The sequence below is a fragment of the Monoraphidium neglectum genome (genome assembly GCF_000611645.1).
Source record: "Monoraphidium neglectum strain SAG 48.87 unplaced genomic scaffold scaffold00257, whole genome shotgun sequence".
In the NCBI taxonomy this organism is placed as follows: domain Eukaryota; kingdom Viridiplantae; phylum Chlorophyta; class Chlorophyceae; order Sphaeropleales; family Selenastraceae; genus Monoraphidium; species Monoraphidium neglectum.
Window position 1 is genome coordinate 14,841 of NW_014013371.1, and position 17,583 is coordinate 32,423.

Here is a 17,583-nt window from a genome sequence, read left to right on the forward strand (position 1 = left end):
CCGTTGCTTGCTTGAAGCTTTGGACCCCCACACCAGGTTTCCTATCTTGGCCGGCACTTGATTGCATTTGTTGCTGTGACCAATGAGGCTCTGTTGTTCCTGAAATTACAAATTGATGACCACACCGCAATGATGTGGACGTTGTTGATCATTCAGTGTGTTGTTGATAAGCCAGTTAGTGCTGGGTGGTGGTGCATTGCACACGGCCAACAAGCGCCTGAGCGGACCGTGCATGTAAGTCCATGTTTGTATTTGTGAACAAAGCAGGGAAGCAAGTTTTGGGGCCGACTGTGCAGCCCGCACAAAGAAGACTCACGACTGGTATGGGCACAGCACATTTGACAACACATTCTATCAACGAAGCAAGAATTTGACTCTCTACGGGGCCATACAGGCGACATTCTCCCACGCAGAAGGTGAAATGCGTTGGCTGTTGAAAAGGGGGCACAGATTTGAAGTAGGGCTGCGAAAGTGGCGATGCAGTGCCTCCGGCTGACATCCAACACGCCAAACGGCCAACCATCCTGCCGCCAGCGCTGATGCGCCACTCCACCAAAGCCGCAAGCGCGTTCACATCGCCACTCTGACTGCGGGGTGCGCTTCTGAGGCGACTGCCTCGGCGATGTTTGCTTCACTCAGCGGGTGCGGGCACTGTGAAGGGGCGGGGTGCGGGCCAGCGCTCGTGGTGGAAGTGTGCATGGGGGTCGACGTGCTTGGGCAGCGCCCAGACCTGCGGCCAGTTCTTGATGGAGGCCACCGCGCCAAGGATGCCGCCCTCTGAGGGGGCGCAAGGGGGGAGGCGGAGGCAGGAGAATGTCATTACGTATCATATACATACCTTGCTGCACTGTTGGGTTGCTACAGCGTAAGCAGTTCAGCACAATAAAACACGCACACGCACGCACGGACGCACGGGCCCTCTCCCTCACACTCACGCATTCGTGCGCACGCGCACGCACGCACCCACGCACGCACGCATGCGCGCGCGCGCACACACACACACACACACACACACACACATGCACACACACACACACACACACATTCAAGCATATGCATATGCTTGTTTGCATGTGCGCAGGCCACATGGCTGCGAAGCTTGCAAGAGCAAACCATTCATCCGCCCGGAAAGCAACCTGCCGCACAACAGTACACAGCACGCCTCACACCACAGGCTGGCGCGGCGTGCAGCGGCCGCGTGACCCACCGTAGTGGCTGGCCTTGTCCAAGACGCGCTCGCTGGCGCCCAGGTCGTCCATGCAGTCGCGCGACTTGCGGTCCAGCGCCACGTCAGCCGCAGTGCTCTGAGGGGAGCAAGTGTGTACGAGTGTGTGTGTTGGAAGGGGGGAGAGCGTGTCAGCAGAGAGTGGATGACACGGGTCTAGCCTAGCAACGGAAATGCGGGGTATCAGAACGGCCGAAAGCGAGCTCTGCAGGTCGGCGAAATTGATGGACCCAGCAAGCCCCGGTTGACGGCCACGCCGCTACATTAACTTGGGACCTCCCCTGTGCATCTCCCTTCTGTTGCGGCTGGATACCAGGCATTAGTTAATTTGAGGTGTCTCACCAGGTGTCGGATTGGCGTGTACACTGAGAGGCCGCAGGCGATGGACACCATCAGGTACAGGGGGTACTGGCGGGGGGGTGCGAGAGGGGGCGGAGGTGCAGGGGAGCAAATTACGTCGCATCAATAGCCGCAGGTTCGTGCGCACACACCAGGCAGCCTCATGCCTCACGCGCGGCCCTGCACCCGCATTAGCCCTCTCACGTTCTCCGTGAGGCCGAAGAAGCGCCTGAACAGGGAGACGCCGGCGGTGGGTGGAGACATCCTGCCTGCTGGGTGCGCGGGCGAAGGTGGGTGGTTGCTGGATGGCTGTCTGGATATATGGTGGCACTTGCATCATGTGTCTCCAGCAGGGCCAGGCTGCGCTTATCATATTCAGGGGCCACAGGGCAGTATGACGCTGCAAACAACGCTGAGCGAGGGGAGGGGACAACAGCGGACTGCGATCATCAAGGGTGGCTGCTGACACGCAGGGCGCGTCGCCGCTTTCGATAGCACGTTGGCGTGCAGTGGTATCACATGCGAGTTGTGGCAAGACCCCGGACATCCACTCACCGTAGAGGAACGAAGCGATGAAGCGAGGAATGATCGATCACCCTGCTGGCTTGGCGGGTTGAATGAAGCGATCAATCGACAAAGTAGTGCGGCGATATTTGAACTGTAGTGGCTTGAGAACCAGCGCAAAAGGCGCTTTAAGTGCGCCGTCCGCACGTCTTGATTTACACGTCTACCTGCTCCACAGCTTCCGAGCACGACGAATCAGCCCTGGCGGCTGTCTCACCATGCGTGATGGTATCGGCATTTATTATCGGGCTGCGACAGCGGGTGTGCGGGAAACGCCATGCATCTTTTCCGGAAGAACGAATTCAAGCAGTGCATCATCTACACGTGTGTCGTGAAAACACCAGAATTTGCAAAGAGGTCGAGGCGAAAGATCTAGCGAAGTACCTGGACACAAGAATCAGCTATAGGAAGAAGCCAGTGGCTCAAGTGGCAGGCGCCCCACTCGCCCCCCTGCGCCGATGTCTGCTGCAACCGCGTCACGCTGCCCCGCTCGCGTCATGTGGGCAGATGACTCAAGAAGGCACGCATCCGTACGATGGGCGGCCTGCCAGAACCTCATTATCAAACCGCAGCCGCAGCAGTCAAGAGGGACATGTGCGTGTGCGTGTGCGTGTGTGCGTGTGTGCCGCAAGCAGCTGTGCTCAGCTCGGCATGGGTGGCTACAAGAAGGAAGCAGTACAAGTGGGCATCATCAGACTGACGCATTTCCGGGACCCGGTCAAGCTGGTGTTTGTCGCCGCGCCAGCTCCTCTTTTCGCAACCTGGCGGGGTGCGCCACGACGCCAGCCTGCAGCGCGCACAACGCTGCCAGGACTGCGTTGACTCCGCGGCCATTTCGGGCCTGCTCAGCTGTCACTGGCAGGCACCTGGGGCAGCTCGAACGTGCGCGGCTGGGGCCACCGCGTTGTGGTGAAGTGGTGCTCGGGGTCGGTGCCCTGCGGTTGAGCAGCCCGGCATAGCGGGGGCCGGGGTGAGGGCCGGGTGTGCAAGCTGCAATGCGGTCGAAGGGCGATTGTGACTGCAATATGCGTGCCCAACTGGATCAGCACAACTACGTATGCACATGTGTGGGTATTGGCCGCCCATCCTGCCACACGGAATGTGTGAGTAGCGTACGCCCGCAACGCGCACAACACATTGGTGCGAACTGCAGAGCTGGCGCTGGGCACGCGCCGCTGGATTGGGTGCAACTGGCGCGCGGACAACTCGCCACGGCAACATGCACCACCAAAACCGCTCGCGCACTCACCGGCGGCAGCGACCAGACCTCCGGCCATTTCCTGACAGCGGCCGCCCTGGCGAGGATGCCGGTCTCGTAGCGCGTGGCGCGCTCCAGGGTTCGGGGGTTGGCTGCCAGGTCGTCGGCGTAGTCGCGCGCCCTGCGATCAAGCGCCACGTCAGATGCTGTGACCTGGGGGTGTCCCAAGGGAAGCAAGGGTGCAGGTGAGTGCGGCGCGCGATTGCGCGGGATGTGGGCAATCTGAACAGGACTCAAGATGTCCTGCCACAGCGCAGAGTCAGCTTGCTGTGGGCCCACACGGCTCCAAGCACACGCTCCCTGCAGAACTTAGGGGCTGGGTCTCACACGGTGGCGGATTGGCGTGTAGACACCCAGCCCGCAGGCGATGCCGACCATCACGTACAGGGGGTACTGGGGATCAAGGGCCGATGCAGAGGTTGTGGGCGCCGACTTATGGTGTGGACGTTGACGGCACTGCGTTTGGGGACACCACAGGCATGCACCGACCCCCTCGGCTTCCCACACACCCAGCTGCACGCTCACATTCTCTATCAGACCAAAGAAACGCCTGGCCAGCGACAGGGTCGCAATGGGCGGAGACATCCCAAATGCAGCTGCAGGGAGTCCTGTTCAGAGAACGCAGGAGATGGTATGTGTGGAACAGGGGCCGTGTCGTCCCGTAGTGTGGGAAGTGCTGCTGCTTGAGCTGCATGAAAAGCAATCGGCTCTTATTTGTATAGGTCGCCCCATTTGGGCGACCTTCGCGTTTTGCAGTGAAAGCCTGTCGCTCTGCGCCTTACCGTGCGTCTGTGAACGAGGAGCCCGGCACGTCTTGCCGTTGTCATCAGCTTGGCGGTTGCGATTGCCCGTTACCTTTGCACACGGTATGCATAGCAAGTGCGTTGACTTGCTTCGACTTGATGGGTTTTTTTAATTCAACAGTGCCTTCAGCTGCCAGACAGCAGCAATACCGTAGTGCTGGTCATGTGACCGCGGCTGCCGTATGTGCATCCCTACCCACGGCTGAAGGGTCACCACACTCAAAGTCTAATAAGGGAAACTGCTTGCTAGGCGTCGCTCCCTAGGACGGACGCAAAACTGACACAACCGCCACGTTGGTTTGCCTGCCCGCATCACGCAACAAAGTGATAATCGGCGGCACAACATTATAGATTCCTGCAGCAGTCAGTTGACCTGCAGGTTTGTAAAGAGCGACATCTAGATTGTTTGATCATCTGCTTGCACACTCACGCAGCCACAGTCTCCGCCCATTTCTTACTTGGGCGCCTCAACGTGTGGGGTGCTGGCAATCTCAAGCAGTGTCAGTGAGAGTCATCGATCACAGCCATGCGATGCAATGTACCCACAATGCTGACTTGTACTAGGCCTGGCGGACCCGAGCAAAATTGCTTCTACGCTTGGTCGTCCTTGCCATCCACAGCCGCCGCGCTGCCCACACCACTTGCGCGCCGCTCCTTCTCTTTTTGCAGCCACTCGATGCAGTATGACACAGCGTCCTGCATCAGTACGCGGGGGAGAGCGCAGCAACGGCGTCTTTCAATACCCAATTCTGCTGACGCACATGCCTTGCTTGCTCAGTGCTCCTGCTTGACAGGGTCATCAAACACCCTGCACAAGGCATGCCGCACACTGCTGTACGCAGCGCAACGCCAAATGTTGATGCCCCACCTGAGGCTGTTCTTGGAGCACGTCTGCTATCATGGCCTGTGAAGGTGACAACAAACAGGCTTGATGCGCCAACGGAGACAGACAGCTGGCGCTCGCATGCGCCCGATCAGCAGAGCGGCGCACGTTGCAAACGCTGCACAGCAATGCCCGCGACCATGTGCTGTACCCTCTTGTTGGGCTGCCTCCAAAACAAAATTGTCGCGTACTTGTCCCTTATGCATACCTGAAACATGGTTTGCACGTCGGCTCTGAACGCGTATTGCTCCAGTTTGTCGCGCTGCGGCCTGCCCGAGATCGCGGGCTCGTAGACGGACATCGTAAAGGGCTGATTTGTCTTCTTCGTGTTGTGCTGCGAACAGCAATTGCTGTGGGTCTTGGCGACCGGTCAATTTATGTTTGACTCGACTCCGACTGCCCTCACGTGTGAATTTCTGCTGCAGCACTTCCTCTGCAGCGCTGAGCGTACCGCACAGAAGCAAGTCGCCTAAGTTGCACACCACCTCCCTAGCACTGGATCTGATTACAGTACAGAATTACAAGAAATTTGACATAGTCAGCCTGTGGGTGAAAGGCACCGAATCAACCCAGCCATCCGTAAATCAACAACCATGTCACTGCTCTGGGCTACGTGCCCCCTCCGCTTACACCATACGAACCCAGCAGCCCGGGTGCGTACGCGCCGCCGCCGCCCAGTCCACCAGCTCCACTGCCTGCCGCCCCGTACATGGTTGGCAGGCCCGCCAAGCTGGAGTATTCTAGCCCGCTGCCACCACCACCACCTGCGCCCGCACCATAGGACGAGTAGTACCCGCCGGCCCCGCCGCCGGCGCCGCTGGCCGCCGCGCCGCCCACGCCAGGGGTGGGTGCCAGCAGGCTGCTGAAGCGGTCGGCGGCCGACGCCCCCGCGAGGATCGACGATATCGCAGACACCCCGCTCGCGCCCGCCCCGCCAGCTCCGGTTGGGGCGCCCGCTCCTCCCACCGCGGGGGCGCTCGGCAGGCCGTACGCACTGGAGGAGCCTGGGCCGGTGCTCGTCAGGCCGGCCCCTCCCGCGAACCCGCCCAGGCTACCCAGGTCCCCACCAAGGCCGGCGTACGACGAGCTGCTGGGCCCCGCCCCTGCGCCCGCGCCGCCTGTGACGCTGCCCATGAGCGCCGCCGCGGAGCCGGGCGGCGCGTAGTCGGCAGCTGCTGCGCCATAAGACGACGAAGGCAGGCCGACGGCGCCGGTGCCTCCTAGGCCGCTGCTGTAGTCCGCGGGCGCGCTGCCAGCTCCAAGGTAGGATGGAGCCGTCATCCCGCCCGCCGCCGCAGATGCAGGCGCGGACGTGTAGCCGCCGTAAGAGGGAGGGCTGGCGGCGTAGTGGGACGCGTACTGGGACGCGCCGGCGCCCAGCCCGCCCCACTGCTGCTGCTGCTGCTGCTGCTGCTGCTGCTGCTGCGGCTGAAGGCTCTCTGCAGCCGCACCCCCGTAAGGCAACGCTGCGCTCGATGACGGCTGCGCCGCGCCGTACGGCCCGGCGCCCGCGCCGTTGCCGGCGGCCTCGGCCTCGCCGGTGCCCGAGAGCGCGCGCCCCGCCGCGGCGAGCCGCGAGGCGGCCGACATGTCGTCTGGGGCCACACCCGCCTTGCGTGGCGCTGACGAGGCGGTGTCCTCCTGCTCCAAAAGGAACCGCGCCCACACGTCCGCAAGGCTCTCATTCGCGGGCGCGGACTGCGCCGGCCGCGCAGCACCGCCACCGCCCCCGCCCCCGCCGCCGCCCGCCAGAGTGCGGACGAGGGCGAACGGCGCGCCGACCACGGAGCGCAGCAGCCCGCCGCGGCGCTGCTGCTGGCCAAGGCGGCGCCCCTCATCATCATACGCGGCCGCGCCCGCGCTCGTCGCGCGGCCGCCGCCCTGGTCCCACGCCGCCGCCGCCGCGCCCAGCCGCGCCCTCTCGTCCTCCCCGAGTCCCAGCGTCGACGCCAGCAGCGCCAGCGCCTCTCCGCTGTGGCCCCTCTCAACATACTGAACCAGCAGCTTGGCGGCCGCCCGCGCGTCCACGCCCCCGCCGCCGCCGCCCGCAGTGGCCTCCTCGAGCCGCGCGCGCAGCATGGCGGCCTCCGCCGCGGTGCGCGCCTGCGCTTCGCGGGCAGAGTCGAGCTGCGCGGCCTGCTTGGCCAGGGACGCCGACAGCTCCTCGCGCTCGCGCGCCGCGGCTGTCATGTGGGAAGGGGAGGGGATCAGGAGGCCAAGGTTGGTTCTTTGGTGAGGCTCAGACTGAAGGTGTTGCGCGATTGTGACGTGAAGGGGCAGGGAGGGATGCAGGGTCTCAAGCGGAGGGGAGCCGTGCGTGTGCTGGGGCTGCCCTCCACACCTTGCTGGCACGCACGGCCTACACTGCAGCCCATGAAAACAAATATGCAGGCACCAACACTAGAACCGTCATCACACTCGGTACGTGCAGGGCCCCACTTCCGCACGCGGACATCACGTCAACGCTCAGGAAACTGCCACCGCGCCCCTCACCATCCAGCTGGCCCTGCGCCGCCTCCCGCTCCCGCGCCGCCGCCTCCGCGCCCTCTTTAGCGCGCCTCAGCTCCCCTCTCAGCTTCTCTGCGGCTTCCACCTCGAACGCCATCTCCCCCAGCGCGGACTGCAGGTTTGACAGCTCGGCCTCGCGCGCAGCCAGCAGGTCCTGCAGCGACGCGCCGCCGTCAGACGCGGCGGCGGCGCGGGCGTCCTCGAGTTGGCGCAGGAGCTCGGCCTCGCGGCGCGCGCCCTCCTCCTTGGCGGCGCGCACCTGCGCCACCGAGTGGTGCGGCGTTTGGGGTGCCGTCAGAGGCGAGGGCGCAAGGTGCTTGGACGTGGAGAGGGGGGGGGGTTGCACCTAGTCCACCGCCAGCAAGCTGAAACGCGCAATCCTCCTGCGCATTTCTACACTTGCCACGCACGAATGGGTGTGCCCCTCAAGACACCTCACAAACAATGCCAGTGGTTGCTGCCCTGGGGCCCATTGTCATCCGGCACCCCCCGCCCGCCCGCCCTGCCCGCCCACCTCAGCCTCCACGCGCCAGGCCAGCGCGTCCTCCTCGTCCTCCTGGCCCCGCAGCAGCTGCTCCTTGAGCCGCGCCAGCTGCGCGCGCAGCCGCTCACCCTCGGCGCGCTCGGCAGCCAGGGCGCGGGCGCCGTCCATGAGCTGGGATGGGTGGGCGCGTGGATGGAGTCATGCTCATGGGTTGCGGAGGCAACGTACACCACGCCTCATTGGTGCACCAACAAGGTCTGGTCGTTGCCGCTTCAAGACTGCTGCAGCGGGGCAGCACTGCGGCCACGGCAGGGCGCGTTTCCCTTCCGCAGCAATCACAGGGAGCGGCCTGGTGCAGCACTACCTTGAGCCCCCCCCCCTCCCAAAAGCCAGGCGGTGAAAACCCCACACCACCACGCGGGGCAGCGGCACCAGGTGGCCGTCACCACGGCTAAACGCCCCCTCCTGCGACACCCCACCTGCTCCTCAAGCTCCTGGGCGCGCCCCGACACGCTCGAGCCCCGCTCCTGCTGCGCGTCCAGCGCCGCCTGCAGGTCGTAGCAGCGCCGCTCCAGCTCCGCCGCGCGCGCCTGCAGCTCCCGAGCCCCCGCCGCCGCCGCCTCCGCGTCTGCCAGTCGCGACTCCGCCGCTGACGCGGCCGCCAGCTGCTGCTGCAGAGCCGCGGCCCGCTGGCGCTCATACGCGGCCTCCTCCCGCGCCGCCGCGAGCTGCTGCTCCAACGCTGCCGCCGCAGCTGCGCTGCCGCCGCCGCCGCCGCCGGGCTGCGCTGCTGCGCCGCTCAACTGCAGCTGCTGCAGGCGGTCCTCCGCCACGGCGCGCGCCTCCTCCGCGCGCTTGGCAGCGGCGCGCAGCTGCGCCCTGTCCTCCTCGACCTGAGCCCTCTCAAAGTCGAAGGACTGCAGCGCGCGGTGCTGCTCCTCACACTGGGCCTGCAGGGGTGAAGGGGGATGGAGCGTTGGGGGGTAGGGTGTGTTTCCGGGTGGCCGGGCATTCGTGGACGCAGTTGTGGGGCGACAGGAAGGGAGGCAAGCATGCGACCTGATCATGAACAGATGAGCGTCGCGTCGCCTCATCGAAAGGGAGTGATCGGGGGCCAGGCGGACCTGCAAGTGTTCGCGCTCGTGCCGCAGCGACGTGACCGCGACCTCCGCCTCCGCCAGCCGCGCCCTCAGCCCCTCAACCTCCGCCGCCAGCTCGCCGTGCTCCTCCGCAAGCCGCTCCTGCTGCGCCATCATCGCCGCCGCCGCCTCCTCGGCCGCCGCGTCCTTCGCCGCCAGAGTGGACGCCGCCTGCTGCAGCTGCTCGCGCAGCGCCGCCGCCTCGGCCGCCACGGCCTCGCTCGCGCCGCCCTGCGCCTCCTGCGCCGCCTGCGCGGCGGCCTGCGCGTCCGCCGCGGCCTGCTGCAGCTGGGCGCCCCACTCCTGCCAGGCCGCGTAGTCGCGCTGCCGCTCCGCCTGCAATTCCTCGATCTGCGCCGCCAGCTGCTGCGCCTGTGCATCGGCCGCAAGCGCCTGCTCCTGCAACTCGGCCACCTGCCCCTCCAGCTCCCGCACCCGCACATCCGCAGATGCTGCGGCCTCCTCGGCGCCGGCCAGCCGCGCCCGCAGCGCCGCGATCTCCTGCTCCTCCGCCTCAACCAGCCCGTGCTCCTGCTCCGCCCGCGCGCCCGCCGCGGCCGCGCGCTCCTCGGCCGCCGCCAGCGCCGCGCGCAGGGCGTCGGCCTCCTCGCCCTGCTGCAGCGCCCGCAGCCGCTGCCGCTCCGCGTCCGCCGCGAACGCCGCCGCGCGCTCCTCGGCCGCCGCGAGCTGCTGCCCCAGAACAGCCAGCTGCTCCTCCTCCTGGCGCAGCTGCTGCTCGCGCTCCCGCAGGTGCGCCTGCGCGTCGGCGTCGGACACCCGCGCCGCGCGCTCGCCCTCCTGGCTCTCTGCCAGCCGCGCGCACGCGACTGACAGCTCGGCCTCGGCCTCTGCCAGCCGCGTCTGCAGGTCGGCAGCGAGGGCATCTGTCGCCCCCTTGGCCTCGCGGGCGGCCTCGGCTGCGGCCCGCTGCTCGGCAACCTCCGCCTGCAGCGCCTCCACCTGCTCGGCCCCGATGACGTCCGTGCTACTGCTGGCCGCTGCGGCCGCGGCCTCCAGCTGCAACCGCAGCGCAGCGGCTTCCGCCTGCGCCGCCTCCAGCTCGCCAGCAGCGCCCTCTACGTTCAAGTCCGCCGCCACCACATCTTGCTGTTGTTGTTGCTGCTGCTGCGCAGCCGCTGCTGCCGCCTGCTCCTGCGCCGCCTGCGCGGCAGCCTGCGCGTCCGCCGCGGCCTGCTGCAGCTGGGCGCCCCACTCCTGCCAGGCGAGGTACTCCTGCTGTCGCTGAGCTTGAACGTCATCCAGCTGCTGCTGCAGCTGCCGCGCCACGTCACCAGCGCTCGCATACACCTGCTCCCGCGCGGCTGCCAGCTGCTCCCTAAGGGCAGTCACCTCCGCCTCCCACTGCTGCACAAACGTCTCGGCCGCTGCGGCGCGAGCCTCGGCCGCTTCGAGGCGCTCGTTGAGCGCTGACGCTGCCTCGTCAGGTAGCGGCCACTCCTGCTGCTGCTGCTGCTGCTGCTGCTGCTGCTCTCCAGGAACAGGGCTCTGCACAAGCGCAGCAGCTTCGGCGGCCGCAGCACGGGCCTCGGCTGCAGCAAGCCCCTCGGCTAGCGCGGCGGCGCGCTCCTGCAGCTCCTGCGCCTGCGCCGCAGCGGCCTGCGCCCGCTCCTCCGAGGCCGCCAGCTGCTGCGCCAGCGCGGCCGCCTCGGCCTCCGACACGGCAGCCGCATCGGCGGCGGCGGCGGCTGCGCCCTCCAGCTCCCTCACGCGCTGCTCGAGGGCGCCCGCGCCCTCCTCCGCGGCCAGGCGCGCCTCGTCAGCAGCAGTGCGCGCTGACGCGGCCTCCGCCTCTGCCGCGTGCAGGCGCGCCACGAGCTCCGCCTCTGCGCGCTCATGGCTCTCCGCCGCAGCCTGCGCCGCCCGCGCCTGCTCCACCAGCTGCCCCTGAAGCTGCCGCAGCTCCTCTGCTTGATGCACTGCAGCCGCGTTCGCGGACAAGTCGCCGCCGTTGCCGCCCGCAGCGGCAAGCTGCGCGCGCAGCCCCGCGACCTCCACGCGCAGCGCCGCCGCGGCGGCCGCCTCGTGGCGCACGTCGTCAAAAGCCTCCCTCAGGTCTGACAGCTCCAGCCGGGCGTCCTCCAGCGCCGCCGCCGCCTCGTCGCGCTCGCTGGCCGCAGCCGCCGCCTCGTCTTGCGCCCTGGACAGCTGCGCCTGGAGATCACCCTGCACCGCGGAAGCAGCCGCTGCTGCAGATGCCGCTGGCGCGCAGCCGACACCTCCTGGGGCCAACTGTTCTGAGTCACCAGCGTCCAGGCCCTCTGCAGCAGTGGCGGCGGTCGCCGCCTCGGCCGCGCGCGCGGCGGCTTCGAGCTCTGCGATGCGGGCGCGGCCCTCCGCCAGCCGCGCCTGCAGCTGCTTGAGCTTGCTCCCAAACTCCTTCTTGAGCGCCGCCTCCTTCCTCTTGTAGGTGGCAAAAAGTGGCTCGTCGCAAGCAGGGGCCGGGAGATCCAGCGCCGAGGGAAGGCCCCCGAGGCCGCCACCTGCCGCGCCGCCGCCCATCACAGCAACCGCCGCGGCGGCCGCCGCAGCCAGCAGCGCAGCGTCCTCCTCGCTGCAGCTGTCCAGCCCGCGGCCGGCCAGCGCGCCCGCGCTCGCGCCCGACAGCGGCGGCGTGCCCGGCTGGCCCGCGGCCTGAGGCGGCGGCGGGCCCACGGCGGCCGCGGCAGCAGTGGCGTAGGCGGCGCTGGCTGCGCCCTGCGCCTCTTCAAGCAGCCGCCGCAGCTGCGCGGCCTCCGCCCTGGACTCCTGTAGCTCCCGCTGCAGCGCGCCCGCCTCCTCCTCTCGCTCCCCAGAATCCGCCACCATCTGCGCCTTGAGCTTCGCGAGCTGCGCCCTCAAACGCGACGCCTCCGCTTCGCCACCATCCACGCCGCCGCCCGCGGATGCAGCCGGCGTGCGGCCGGGCGGGGATGTCGCGACGCGCGCGGCTGCGCCGCCGGTCGAGGCGCGGATTGGCGGGCCCGACGGAAGGCCAAAGGTCGGGGGCGGCGGCACCGGCAGCAGCGGGACGGGCGCGCGCTCCTGTGGATGGCGCTGCGCTTCACCCCCCTCCTCCTGCTGGCTCTCGCCGGCCCCATTGTAAGCATCCATGTGTGCGCCATACATGGCGGCCTGCATCCACGCCGCATTGCTGTGAATTGCAGGTTCAGCGCCAGCCTCTTGCACCTGCAGCTCCCGGTCGCCCTCTGCCTGCTGCTGCTGCTGCAAGTTGTCCTGAGATGGGGGCTCTGCTGGACCTTCGCCGTTTGCAGGGTCTGGCCACGCCTGCTCGTGAGCCTGCTCTGGCTGGGCCTGTCCCTGCCAGGGGCCCTCATAGGGCTGCTGCGACCACTGCTGCGCCTGCTGGTCACGCGTGTACTCCTCTTGCTGCTCCGGCTGTGGCCATGCATGCTCCTGCTGCTGGGGCCACGGCTGCTCCTGCGTCTGGCCCCACGGCTGCTGCTGCTGCTGCTCCCAGGACACAGGCTGTACGTACTGCTGCCCCCATGGCTGCTGCTGCGCCTGCTGCTCCTCCCCCTGCTGCTGTTTCCAGGCTTGCTGGCCGTGCTCCTGGCTCCAGGACATACGATTGTCCTGCCAGCCCTGCTCCTGCTGCTGCTGCTGCTGCTGCTGTTGCTGCTGCTGCTGCTGCTGCTGAAGCTGCTGCCATGCCGCTGCCTGCTGCTGCTGGGCCTCCTGCTGCTGCTGCTGCACCAGGTCTGACCCCGCCACATTGGCCGCCAGCTTTTCCAGCCCACTTCTCAGCTGCCCAGCCATCGCCAGGTAGTTTCCAGGCAGCTGCGGCGCAACCCCTGCCAGCCATGAACGCTGCCGCTGTTGCGGCTTTGCCTGTGGCTCCTCCAGGTGCCGCTGCTGCTGCTGCTGCTGCTGCTGCTGCTGTTGTGTTGAAGACAGTCCTGGGGCGTCCGCCGCCGCTCCATCCCATGAGGCCCTGGGCTGCTCTTGCAGCGTGACAGGGCCCGCGTCCGGGCTGGCCGTGTGGTCGTGCGGGACGCTGCTGCCACCACTCTGCCTGCGCCGTGGAGTCCGCTGCTCGTGGCTGTGGTCTTCCTTGAGGTGTCCGCTGCCACTGCCGCCATAGTACAGGCTGCAAGCACACGAAGGGAGGCGTGATGCTGTGAAGCGAGGGGAGAGCGACCCGGCGCACTGGCAAGTCTCGCTGTTGTGCATGTGCCTCCTTATTGAGAAAAGAAGGGGCATGCAACGCTGCCGATATACCAGCGTGATGAAATTCTGTTGAGAGTGCCGTCCAGATTTTGCAGTAAGCGAAACGCCCCTACCTGAACGCGTCGTGGGCGTGCCGCGGAGCCGCGCGACCTTGCTGCTGGCGGCCACCTGGCTGGTACGACTCTGCAAAAAGCCCAGACTCGTCCTGCACAGCATGCACAGCGCACATTGAGTACCAGTGCGGTAACAAAGTCCTGGGTGCAAAGTGCACAGGGCCCAACACAAAGACAGCCAAGATGTTAAGACGGGACACGGGAAGTCCACACCGCACATCCCAAACACAGCGTCGGTTGGCACGCAGCATCGCCACCTGCTGCCCTCCGTCGTCGTCGCCCAGCTCAGCCAAAAAGCTAGTGGCCCCCTGTGCCAGCCTTGAAGCCCGCGAGGTGAAGTCCCGGAGAAGAGACATCTGGGCGCAGCGGCCCCTGTGCGTACAGGAGGCTGGGTCGCTGCGCCAATGAATTGCACCGCGGCACGGTGGACGCTCCGACCAGGGAGCCTCTGTTGGGCCTAACAGAAGCTGATCCCTTGCCTTGGCGCGTGCTCAAGGGCCAGCGGCATCCGATCGGCGCTGGCTGGATGTTGAGGGGCCAGTGTCGCGGAGACCAGCGTTCGCGGCGAACCTTTTCAGTCTCTGTGAAACTGATTCATACGTACTTGGTACGAGGGACTGGACCTTCTCAAGTCTTGCATTATTAGCATCATACTAGATCACCACGCCCAACTTCAAAGCTGGGGCCTACTGTTTGGTCGCTATGCTTGTGGCAATAGTGCAGAACATCATCGAGCCAAGCCTGCTTGTGCCGCGGCGCGCATGTGCCTTGCGCCCGCACAGCGCTGTGGGGTGCGCAGCCTGACGGCAGTGTTCGCACGCGCCTGAGCTCGGCGAAAGCAGGCGTTGGCATCATTGGCAGGCCTCACACCTGTGCCTTTGACCACCTTCGCGCAACATGTGGCGCCCTCTGAACGGGGCCACGTAAATGGTGAGTGCCATAAACGCAGTAATGGCAGGGTGTGTGGCTGGCCAGAGCAACAGCGGCTGGGTCGAGCGCCGAGAGGGCATAAGCACAGCCCCCAGAGCAAGGTGACCGCCGCGAGAGCAGCATCCTGGCACTGGGATCAACCAGCACGGCAGGGTTCAAGCCACCGCCTTGCCGTTCCAGTCACCCAGAGCACATCCTGTCCCATGCATGTGGAATCCCTGGGCTCAAACCCTTGTGCGACCAAGCAACCCGCACACTGCGCCCTCTCATTCCACGCAGGTCCTCTTGGCAGATGGCTGTTTTGGGTCATCCCACATATCACGCGCTCTTTCACTGAATCATATGGAATGCCAGCGCAATCCCCCTGGTCCTTCGCCCCGCTGATTGGCGCCTGTCATGGCTCCCCCGCGCCCCGGTTTTGCCCGGCAAGCATTACAGGTTGTCAGGAGAGGCGAGAAGCACATTGCGGTGTGTGACGAATGCAAAGAGTGAGAGAAATGTTGGCATATGCCTCACCACATGCCATGAAGAGCGGGGAATGTCTACTTGCTGAACACCTGCTACTAAACTTTGGGTCACCAGCAGTAGGCTGCAACGCGAGCCGTGCCTCTACGGCGCTACAGGCTGCGCTGTGAATGGCTGTATGTTGCTGAGATGGATACATCACTCCTGGACATCTGCATCAGCGTCAGCATCCCCTTCAGCTGCATCTCCATCGGCATCCTCTCCGTCAGCCGCTGCAGCTTTCTTGCCACCAGCAGCATCGGCATCGCTGTCCACATCTGCGTCGCTGGTTGCTGCTTTGCCCTTAGTGACCTTGCCGCCCGCTGCCGCACCTTGCTTGGTGCCGCCAGCATCTGCCTCATCAGTCTCCTCATCGCCTGCCCCAGCTGCTGCGCCATCTGCATCATTGTCGTCAGCTGCCGCGCCGCCCTTTTTGCTGGCCGCTGCGTCAGAAGCGCCTGTGTCGCCCTCATCCGCACTGTCGGCAGCGTCCTCCTGGTCGGCAGCCTTGTCTGCCTTGGCGCCGGCCTTGGCTGGCTGGCTCTTGACGGTGTCGTCGTAATCGGAGGCTTCCTCCTTGGCGGCAGCAGGTTTGGCAGCTGCCTTGGCAACCGCCCCCTTGGCCTTGGATTTCTTCTTGCCGTCTCTGTTGGCAGCGGCGGTCTTGCCATCAGCCTTCTCATCCTTGCTGGCGCCCTTCTTGCCGACTTTTTTGCCATTCGCCTTGTTCTCCGTGTCCTTGCCAGCCGCCTGCTTGCCTTTCTTTGAGGCTGCCTGTTTGTCGCCCTTGACAGCCGGGTCGCCGTCAGCTTCACCAGCCGCGTCGCCCTTGCCCTTGGCAGCAGCTTTCTTGTCGAGTTTGCCGGCCACTTTCTCATCATCCTTGCTGGCTGTCTGCTTGGCATTCTTGGAGGCATCCTTGCCAGGCGGCTCCTGGATGACCAAGCTGCCGTCTCGCCGCTCAGTGTACCTGCGGGGCGCACGGGGGCGTAGTTAGGCCATCCAGGCCTGGCGACCTGCACAATAACGTGCCACTAAGCGCGCTCTCACCTCGCTGCATCCCGCCCTTCAGCATGCAGCCTAGCCACTCACCCAAGGCCGCTGAACAAGTCCGTAGGCACCCAGTCAATAACCTGAAGGAGGTAGTTGCAGCAGGGTACAGTGGGGTTGATTGGCTGCCAGTGCACACAGCGCCGAACGCATCTCCACACTACAGCCCTCCTGCAACCAGCTGCAGCCCAGCAACCAACGACCCCATCTGGCAACACGTTGAGCTTGATGAGCATGTGTGCAGCCTGTGCTGACAATCTCATCACAGCTCCTGCAGTCATTGCAAATACACGGTGTTCCCCTGCCCTGCAGGGCAGGGCTCAGCACCGGGGGACCACCTGCTGTGGGACTGTAAGGGCCTCAATCGTCTCGCTGCTGAGGGGCGTAGCAGTGAAGTCATTGTACACCACGAATGGCAGGTTGCGCTTGATGGTGTCCTGCGAGCATTTGGCAGCAAGAACATGGCACAGCGGGACAAGGTTGTGCAGCTGCGCTGACTTTAGGGCCAGCCGCGCAAGGCCAGAGTCTGAGGGCGCCAGGAGTGCCATCCCTTCCCGACTAGCCCCTCTGCTCGCACCCGTGCGCCGAAAAGCACTAGTCTCTCTGTTCCTGGGGCGTTGACCTGAGGTTTGAGAGAGGGCCAGAGGCAAAGGTTGGCGGTGAAGGCAGGCAAAGTAATGGCAGGGTTGCGGCGGAGCCTTGGCGCGTGCCTGCGCCGCATGCAGCGAGTTCTCTGCCTGCGTTTCGCCCCAGGCGACTTCGCCCCACCAACTGCCCCAAACCACACACCTTGATGAGCGACACGCGGCGGAGCTCAAAGCTGTCGAGGGGCTTGAACGCGACGGCCTCGCCTCCCTTGGCTTGAACCCTGCAGCAAAGGTGGGCGACCGAGGCGGCGCGCGGCGCGTGGCGCATGAGCCCTGCCGTCACGCTGGATCGACGCTACACTTGAAGGCATGGGAAGCAAGCCGATGCAAGGGAGGGAGGGGCCCGGCCCACGCCTCACTTGGCTGTTGTCTGCGCGTCACCCTCGACGAAGGAGAGCGCAACTTGGTGCACTCTCATGGTGTCCGTGAACCCGTTGACGACAGCGTTGGTAACGGCCAGCTGAGCAGACCAGGGTGGGTGAGCAGGCCAAAGAGCGCCTTGTTTAAAAGGTGTGAGCAGAGCGCTGCAACGAGCTCATCTGCATGCCATCTGGGCAACATATCAGAAACGCCCGCGGTTCAACCTGCATTTAAACACCTGGGGCGCCAAGCGCACCTCTCCTGCCGAGGCCATCTAAAACGCTTGCAAGCACGGCCGCATCAGCTCCCCACACCTAATAGTGCAAGCAGCCCAGGAAGCCACCAAAGCACAACCCACCTGCGCCATCCTGCGTTGAGGCTCGAAGCAGTGGACCGCACCACGGGGCCCCACTTTGGCGGCAAAAAACACGGCATGGGACCCAAAATTGCTGGCAGGATTTGAGGGGAGGGGAGGCTGCATGTGAACGTGTGCCGTGCGTGCATGAGTGTGCAGGTCTTCATGCGTCTGCGCCTGTAGCTGTTGCTTCATGCGTGTGTGTGTGTGTGTGTGTGTGTGTGTGCGTGCGT

General features: G+C 65.6%; 2 protein-coding genes across 2 annotated transcripts; both read right to left on the reverse strand.

Moving 5' to 3' along the window:
- Positions 1 to 631: 631 nt before the first annotated feature.
- MNEG_2308 (hypothetical protein) lies at positions 632 to 12,980 on the reverse strand (the record flags this gene model as incomplete). Its single annotated transcript, XM_014049217.1, has 11 exons — positions 632 to 777; positions 1,208 to 1,304; positions 2,995 to 3,063; positions 3,378 to 3,539; positions 3,714 to 3,779; positions 3,912 to 3,994; positions 5,849 to 7,255; positions 7,566 to 7,896; positions 8,095 to 8,235; positions 8,544 to 9,014; positions 9,189 to 12,980. 11 exons carry the CDS (start codon positions 12,978 to 12,980, stop codon positions 632 to 634), a joined length of 6,765 nt encoding a protein of 2,254 aa, XP_013904671.1.
- Positions 12,981 to 15,097: 2,117 nt separating this feature from the next.
- MNEG_2309 (hypothetical protein) lies at positions 15,098 to 17,053 on the reverse strand (the record flags this gene model as incomplete). Its single annotated transcript, XM_014049218.1, has 6 exons — positions 15,098 to 15,908; positions 16,031 to 16,071; positions 16,339 to 16,425; positions 16,566 to 16,610; positions 16,778 to 16,856; positions 16,995 to 17,053. 6 exons carry the CDS (start codon positions 17,051 to 17,053, stop codon positions 15,098 to 15,100), a joined length of 1,122 nt encoding a protein of 373 aa, XP_013904672.1.
- Between the last annotated feature and the right edge of the window lie 530 nt (positions 17,054 to 17,583).